This window comes from Fringilla coelebs, assembly GCF_963513975.1.
Source record: "Fringilla coelebs genome assembly, chromosome: 18".
Lineage (NCBI taxonomy): Eukaryota > Metazoa > Chordata > Aves > Passeriformes > Fringillidae > Fringilla > Fringilla coelebs.
Window position 1 is genome coordinate 13581344 of NC_140044.1, and position 8876 is coordinate 13590219.

General features: G+C 47.7%; 1 protein-coding gene across 1 annotated transcript; it reads right to left on the reverse strand.

Moving 5' to 3' along the window:
* Positions 1–3262: 3262 nt before the first annotated feature.
* Positions 3263–8876, reverse strand: DYNLRB1 (dynein light chain roadblock-type 1). The gene is made up of 4 exons (XM_084217674.1): positions 8830–8876; positions 6270–6345; positions 4823–4990; positions 3263–3761 (listed from the first exon to the last, which is right to left on the reverse strand). Exons 1-4 carry the CDS (start codon positions 8830–8832, stop codon positions 3718–3720), a joined length of 291 nt encoding a protein of 96 aa, XP_084073800.1. The 5' UTR covers positions 8833–8876; the 3' UTR covers positions 3263–3717.

The following is an 8876-nucleotide window of genomic DNA, read 5'->3' on the forward strand; positions in this document are numbered from 1 at the left end:
ACCCCTGCGAACACGGTCACACCAGTGAGCTGTCCTGACATGACCTGGAATCAGCAAGGACCTTCCCCCATGCCAGCATTCCACAGGGCAGCACCACTGATAAGGAGCTCTCCTGGATCCTGTGAAACCATGGCAGGGAGGGAAATCTCCCTGAAGGAATCCTGTAATGCTGGCAAAGCAAGTGTATTTTTGCCAACAGAACTGTGTTGATGCTCAGGCTCCTGCTGGCCAGGACAGTGTCTGAGCTCCTGCCCTTGCACCCCCGGCTGCTTCTGCTTCTCCTGCAGCTGCTGGGTCCCAGGAGCTGCTGTAGCTCTGCTCACCTTAGCCCAGCCTCTCTTGGTGTGACATCTTTGCCTTTGTCCCCTAGAGAAGTAGCTAAGACAAGATCAAACATAAATCACAGGCTGGTTTGGAAGGGCCCCTAAACCAGTTTGGGAAGGGTTGGGACACTTGAGAGCATCCAGAGGGGGCAAGGAGGGCTGGAGAGGGGCTGGGAACACAAACCCTGAGAGGAACCCCTGAGGGAGCTGGGGGTGCTCAGCCTGCAGAAAAGGAGACTCAGGGCTGCCCTCATCACTCTGCACAGCTCCTGAAAGGTGCCTGTGCTCAGCTGGGCTGGGCTCTGTCTGCAGCAGCACTGACACAACCAGAGCACACAGCCTCAGGCTGCACCAAGGGAAATACAGGCTGGAGATTGGGAAAAAGCTTTTCATGGAAAGGGTGATAAAGTTCTGGAATGTCCTGCCCAGGGAGGTGGTGGAGTCCCCATCCCTGGGTGTGTTTAACAAAGCCTGGATGTGGCACTGGGGGCCAGGGTTGAGTTGAGGGGTTGGGGCTGGGTTGGATTCGATGATCTTGAAGATCTCTTCCAACCTGGTCATTCTGGGAATTCTGTAAATCTCATCCAGTCCCACCCCTGCCCACACTTTCCACTATCCCAGATTGCTCCAAGCCCTGTCCAACCTAGCCTTGGACACTTCCAAGGATGGGCAGCCACAGCTCCTCCATGTCCTGTATGTGAAGGACACTGTCATCAGCCACCTTAGGCAGGGGAGGAGTTACCTGGGAGGGCTCTGGAGCAAACACAAATCCACAGGAGGTGTCTACAAGCTCAGCTTTTACAGTGTTACCTCCACTCCTCTGTCAGAGCCTTATCTCAGCAGAGGCAGCACATCCTTGGGCCTGCCCTTCCCAGCCCAGAGCCATGCCCCAAACTCCCTTTCATTACCTTGTTAATCCATCAGGATTTGTTTTCCCAGCAGCAGATGTTTCCCCAGCCTTCAACAGGGATCTCCCAAAACCAAAACTGACTTTTCCAAGACAGCAAACCAGACCAGCCTGTCTGGTTTGCTGTCTTGGAAGGTGGCAGGTGGCACAGGCTGCTCAGGCCTCCTGTGATCCTGGCTACAAAAAAGGACTGGAACCATAATGCTCATTTTTCTACTCTTCCTCAGTTTGGCAGTAGTTTTACCATACAAATAGCCAGGCCCAGACACAAAGCACAGGACCAGAAACTGAGCTCCAGCCATCCTGGTTTTTGACCCTGTTTATGATAAAGTAGGAAAGCAAAGCCCTCCCCTAACTTTGATACATGGAAATTGCTGCCAGCTCTGTGACCCTCTAATGGTCCTGATCCAAATACACTTCAGTTTAGTTTATTATCTAGTTACTTTGTTCATAGTAACTAAATGGAAGTTGTTGTTCTTCAGCTTCCTTAGCCTCCTGCCAGTTTTAAAAAATAAATCTGAATTAATTTTGGGTGCTGGTGTAAAGGTGGCACTACATGGCCTAAGGAAGGCCCTGCCCAGATGGATCTGACCAACTCCTTGACTCCAAACCCAGCTTAACAACTTTTCATTCAAATTCCCAAGTATATTTCATACCAGGCTGCTCTCAATCCTTGAGAAAAAAACCCAAACCAACTCCCAACCCTCCAACCAACCAGCACACAGCAGGAGCTCAGTCATTTCACTGCAAGTTTATGATCTCAACACAACAGAAAAGGACCATGATCTTTTGTTTTGCAATAGGTTATTTATTACAGCTTGTTTTAAGCAAAACCAACAGTCAGCACTCTCTGTCCCAAGCTCTGTGACACAAGGCTACTGGTAGGACAGCTGTCATTAAGGAAGTGTCTAAAAGAATGCAGGACATTGCAGATTTTCCACTCTTCAGAGAAGTAGCACTGCCACCTACTTGGGAAAGCCAAAATCCATAAGCAGGTCACCACCTCCAAGGAAATATTTCTCTGGGTTACAAACAACAGAGAGAGATCACTGAGGTCACTTTTTTTTCTGCCTTGCCTCACTGTTCAGTTGTTACCCAGACTTCAGCTTGCTGGAGGTAATTCTTTTGGGAGGCAGCATTCAATTATTGCAGATCACAGGCATTATGTAATGTGCTGTGTATCAGGAGCTGCTCCAAAGGCCAGGCAGGATTCCAGACCCTATTCCCTGTTTCCATGGAATGGCTTAAACCAGACCTAAGGGGAGAGGCAGCTCATGAACAGCACCAACCAACACTGAGGCTGGCACAGGGGCAGCTGGGACACCCAGAGCACTGATGTTGCAGGGCTGCAGACCCCAACAGGCATTTCTGACCTTCAGGGTCATGGCCACCACCTAGAAGATTAGACACAGTCTGAAAATGCATGCCCAGGTCTGAAAATGCACAGAGAAAATCCCAAACATGGAGGTTATCCTGGCTGTTTGAGTCCCCACACTCCCACCCTTCCTGGGGCTCTGAAAGCCACAAGTGCCCAAGTCAACACCAACATTTTTACCAAAATCTCCACAGCTCCACTTCCTGTAGCACTCCCCTGCTTTTTTTTTTTTTCCCTGAAGAAAAAGTCCACCAAAATAACCCCTTGAGCATTTGGAGTAATCATGTGTGTGGTTTTTTTGGGGTTTTTTTGTGGTGTTTTTTTTGTCTTTAATTGCATCAATAAAAAACTACTAAAGGAAAACAGCAGATCAAACTGGCTACTGAGCTGTGACAGAGTGAGATCTCCCATGGGTGGGCTCAATGGCCTTCCTTAGCCATGAAAATTCTGTCTGGAGCAGAGGGAAAGTGGCAGGAAAACACTTCAACACACGAGCCAATTGTGAGTGCACTGCACATGCCCTTGGGGCAAATCCTCGTTCAGAGAAAGCAACAGCCAAACAAAAACAGTCCTAGGAAGGTTCTGTTTTTTGAAGAAAAACTCAATTATGAGAAAACTTAAAATCTCCAGAAGAAAAACACATAAGACAAAACCAGCTCCTGGTGACACTTTTAATTTCTTACAGTCAGACTTTTTGAAGTAAAACCAACAGAGTAAGACAGAACTAGAGGACAAGAAGTCATATTTACAGCCATTCAAAACTAAGAGTGTAAAAGCAGAGCTCAGTGGTGAAAGAAGCACAGAAGCATACAAAGAATAGTATTTTTTGGTTATTATTAGAATTTTATTATATTATCTTAGCTATTAAAAGAATCTGTTGCATTTTTTACTGCCCAATTCCAACTCACCAGCTCCCACTCAAAATGACTTGTGATACAAAAAGCAACATTTTTTGTTTGTAGACAACAAAACCACCTGCTCTAATTTTCCCAAACCTTACTGAAGAGTCACAGCACAGTTAACACTAATGCTCTATCTTTTGCCATTAAATAAAAAATAAAACAGGGAAAATAAAAGAGGCAAAGGGAAAAAACCAGACTGAGTCAGTGTAATCATTCAGTTGGATTCTGGATGACAATCAGGAAATAGTCTTTATCTGGAGAGGAAAAAAAAAAGAAAATTATTCTTTCACTGCTGGTATTTGTTCAGAGAAACAGTAAGTTCCAACATTTTTCACATCTCTCTGATGTGCTGTGGGAACTCCAGAGCCCTGACATTCATTCTCAATGAGCAAAACAGGCTCCAAATGTCAGATCATTTATTTTATGGGTTTTACTGAGAAAAACTCAGCTTTAGAAACTGCACATTCCCAAGGCAGTTGAATTTAACCCAGTTTGTGCCAGGAAACTCAGTAACTGGCACGTGCCACACTGGTGCAAGGTGGCCACTGCCCTTCTCTCCAGGCACGCTGGGGGCTGCAGCTGTTTTTTCTGGAGCAATGCTTATTCCTCTTTCCATCCTTCCTGTGGAGATCTGAGGCTGCCTCAGCACAGACAGAGCCTGTGTTAAGATTTGCCCTGACCCATGCCTGCCATGGGGAACTGCCATCCTCTGCTTGGCCCCTCCACCAGCCCCATGCCAGCAGGGAGCACGCAGGGACAAGGCTGAATTCCTGCCCCATGAGTGACCTGCACTCATCTCGCTGCTTCCCAGTTTGGAATTCAACAAAATACTGAGGATGTTTCCTGAATAGAAGGTTGCTGCTGCTGTGTACCATGGCTCATGATTACAGCTACAGTGTGCTCCAACGGTTTTTCCCAGAACTGGAAAGTCAGGACTGTCTTGTTTTATCACTCAGTCCACAGTTCTGAACGGAAATTGCTCCCAGAATGTATTTCTTTCCAAATCCTTGGGTTTTATACTGAAAACAAAGCATGAGAGGGTGCAGCACCCTCTCAAGCATTATCTAATACTTTCTACTTTGATCTACACTAAATAAGGGAAGGGATTTGCCACACTCAAACATGACAAAGGAAACTCAGGTCAATGATGAAGCTTTCAACTCTCCAGAAAGTAGAACAGCTTCTTGGAGAGAAGGGATTATCCAATGTGAACACAAGCAGCAGGCAGACTCCTTCCAGGCTGACAATGTCAGTCTCAAGTCAAAACAACCCTGCTGGATTCCCAGCTCGCTGCTTTCACCCTGCTCTCCCCTACCTGGAGCAACCATGATTTCGTTTTTCTTGGAGCGGATCCGCAGGAAGGTGAGGTCGTTCTGGGGGTCGATGTCCCTCACGGTGCTCCTGGCCTTCATGATGAAGCTGTGCATGAGCCCGGCGTACTGGATGGTGGTGGAGTTGTCTATGGTGCTCTTGATGGGAATACCTGCAGGAGAGGGACAGCAAGGCTGAGGGACAAACCTCCAGAACCAACCCTGCACTGGGCATCAGCGGGTCCAACCTTGGTTACCACTGCACCAGGGGTCAGGAGTGTTCTCTTGGAAGGCAAGAGGAAAGCATGAAGAGAAACAAGATATGGAAAAGCTGAGATGTGGGACCACAGGTGTAGGTGAGAACTGTTTACCTCTACTAGCACCAGGGCTTTACTTTTTCGAGAGTTAGAAATAAATTAAACAAAAATAATCATCTATAAAGGAGAGAAGAAATACCAATGTTGCAGTTTTTTCTCCAGACTGGGGACACTTTTTTTACTACAGAAAGGATCTCCAACCAGTTAAATGATATTGAGATACACCAGGCTGGGATCAGTGATTATGGAGGACATCAGCTGCTGCATCCAACAGTTCCAGGGCTGAAGCTCCAACATGCAGCCCTAAGAGAAGGTGCAGTCCTGGGAGGTCCCTGGTTCAGTGAAAACCAGTCTGGAGGGCAGACACACTGTTCATCCAGAGCTTTACAGAGCTCCCTTACACTTCAGCCACCCATTAGATGTGTTTTCCCACCAAAAGCCAGTCAAACCCCAGCTCCTGAGTCAGAACACAGCAGCCAAGTACCTAATTCTGCAGGGCAGAACCAGGTGTCTGTTGTAGCACAGAGAGCACAAACCACTCAACCATCATAGAAAAGCAGTGAGCAGGAGCCAAGCTGCATGATCTGATCCTCAGTATATTCCCATGTAGCTGCTGTCATCTTTTCTAAGGATTACTTCTAGGGAATATTCAATTTTTGGGCTGCTCACAAAGTATTAAGAATGCTCTGAAGAAGCTGGTCTGTTGAACTCTCCAGAGACTCCACAAAGAGTCAACTTGCTGATGAGTTTCACAAGCACAAGAGAGTGCTAAAGAACTGGAGTCTGCCAGGCCAGCAGTGTTCTGGACAGGCCCAGCAGCAAGATTTCCATCTTGTGAGAGCCTCAGTGTTACTGATGAAAGTTTTCAGAGATCCAGTTTCAAACACTGCCGTAATTCAAATATTACACCGCTTTTGCAAATTATTTTAACTTATTTCCTAAAATAATAATGTGAGCTTCCAGAAGTTGGAAACCAATTTTCTTTTGCAGTCTGACTACTGTCTGTCTCCTTGGGCTGCAGGAAAACCTCTCCCAAAGCCAGACTCTAAGCTAAGTGCAAGTGGTAGAAGCAGCAGCCCTCAGAGGGGGTGGTTGGAGTAAGTGACAGGTCAGAGAAGTGAGGCTGACACGGCACCTTCTGAATTAACCACGATGATTCCCTGCACTCCCTTCTGGCTCTGGATTCGCTTCAGTGTTTCCTCCACCTCAGCCTGCAAGACAAAGCACAAATCAATGCAGGGTAACAGGGTTACAGCTGCTCCTTGCCTCCCACCAAAGCTTCAGGATAACATAACTGAACACAAAGCTGCACAGGGAGGATTAAAAAGCCACTGCCTACATTGGTTTATACAGCCAAGTGTCTGTACTTTGGTGCCACCTTTTCTGCATGACCTTTCCAGTTATCTTCCATCTGCCTGTCTTCTACACTCATTTGTGATTATCATCCTGGAACTCCCCTCTCTCCTCCTCCCCAAGCCTCCTGCTGAAGGCTTGCAGCTGGAAGCTGCAGTCAGACTTTACAATTTAGGAGTCAAAGAAAAATCATCTTAGAAAATGGACATGGAATTTATGAAAAAAGCAGGAAAAAGATACATTGTGGGTGCAAGATGACCTTCCCTTTTAGCAAATGAATGCCAAAAGCAATTACAAATAAGAGAAGTGATGTAAAAACTATGAATGAACACTCCTTGTTTGTAATTCTGATTTGTGTTGGGATGGCTGCAAGGCTGTAACCACTGCCAATAATTTACAACTTAAAAAAGGAAAAATGTAAACACAGGCCAAGGCAAGAGTCCTTTGCTCTATAAAAACCATCAAAGGAGGTTTCAATACCTTGTGCACAACTTTCCTGCTACAAGACACCCATCTAAATATAACTATGGTATCTGTCACAGGGTGACAAACCCTCGCACCTGAGCTGATTTCCACAGCTGGATGAGTATTTGGCATTTTTTATTCCCATTAAAGGAGACAGAAACAAGTAGCATCTTTCAGACCCTGCAAGGCAGAGTCCCCCAGAACTGGTTTAGGAAGGGAAACCAGAATCACCTGAACTAGGACAGGTGAGACCTACAAGGGGCATTTGGCCAAGGCTGTGTTCCCTGGACACTATGAACAGCCCTCTCCACTTCCTCCCACAGCAAACGGGCACAAAGATGTCACACAGCCTGTTCCCTGGGAAGAGACCTCACCCAACAACCAACACAACACAGCCCAGCCCCAGCTCAGCCCCAGCACTTTGCTCAGGGTGCTGTTGGTAACACAGCCTGTGGCTCATAAGAGATAGGACCCCCTAAGCTGGTCTTTATAAAGCAGAAGTTTTTCTGTGTGATTCAGCACAGAAAAATTCAAGTATTTTCAACAAAACTCTTGATTATTTCTAAATGCTGGACTGTTCTCAAATGCAAGACAAGGGAAATTAAACAAAGAATGAAACAAAAGGGTGTACAAATGCTGGGAAAATATAATGGCAAGTGTTAAATCTATTAAGAAATTAAGATCTGATTTCCTGCCTTCTTACTAGCACTATTTAAGTCCTGATTAAATACATTCCTTCACAGGACCTTAACAAACCTTTTCAGATGCAAAGCAGCATCCATAAAGAAGGATACCAGTTCTTAATTTCCTCTTAACACCTTCAGCTGATCTAACTCACAGGTGGGTGATCTGCTCTGACAGTTCCTTGCTGCTAATGGGAAGGTCCTGCTCCTCCAATTCCTACGCTGGGGCCTGTCCAGCACCTCCACAAGCCAGTGCAGCTCACCAGACCAACAAAAATAGTAATGAGAACAAAATTATGTACTTAATTAATGAAACACAAAAACCTCATTTTAATGAAGGGTTGAATTAGTACAAGAGATAGCACATGGAGGAGGAGAGATGCACTCTAGAAAAGGAGAATAAACACTCCCTCAACACCATTTTGTTGCTAAACATCCTTTGCTATATGTACAACAGCAGACTTTTCATCTGGAATAACTGAACTCCTAGGTTTGCCTAAAAAATACATCTTATTAGATAGTTTCAATTTTCCCTCTGCAACTTTGGTCAGCATTTCTTTACAAATTTTGATAAACATCTGATCCCAAATTTCATCAACATACAATAGCCAGCAACACGTCCGAGCAGGGAGAAGCCCCCAATACAATCACAACAGAACAAATACAGCTCCAGTCAATAACCATCCAAAACCAGTCTCTTTTTCCTGACTTCCAGCTTTAGGGCTGTGCCCGGGCAGCCCAGGAAATGCGGGTTTCGCAGTGAGGTTTCCCCGGCACGGGGCTGGCCGGAGCGGGGGAAGGTTCGGCCTCTCCCCGCAGTGACTCAGGGCCGGGCAGAGCCAGGGCAGCCCCTCGGAGGCAGCGCCGGCACCCGCAGCGCTCCCGGCCCGGGGCTGGGGGGGACGGGCGGGACCACCCCGCACAAACACGACCCCGCCCGGGGGCCTGACACAGAACCCGACACGAACCGAACCGAACCGAACGGGGCCGGGCGCTCCCAGCCCCCGCGGCCCGCAGCGGGGTCTCGCCTTTACCCGGGGCCCGCCCGCGGCGCAGCGCCTGTGCCTGAGGGAGCCGGGACCGGCACCGCCCCGCCCTGAGCCGGCCGCAGGAGCCCCCGAGGCCCGGGGAGGCACAGAGACCCCCGAGGGCGGCACAGGGGCCCCGCCCGGACTCCGGACCGGCCTCACCCACCATGATCGAGCCGCCTCCGCCCCGTGTCGGCCCCGGCGCTGCTCCGG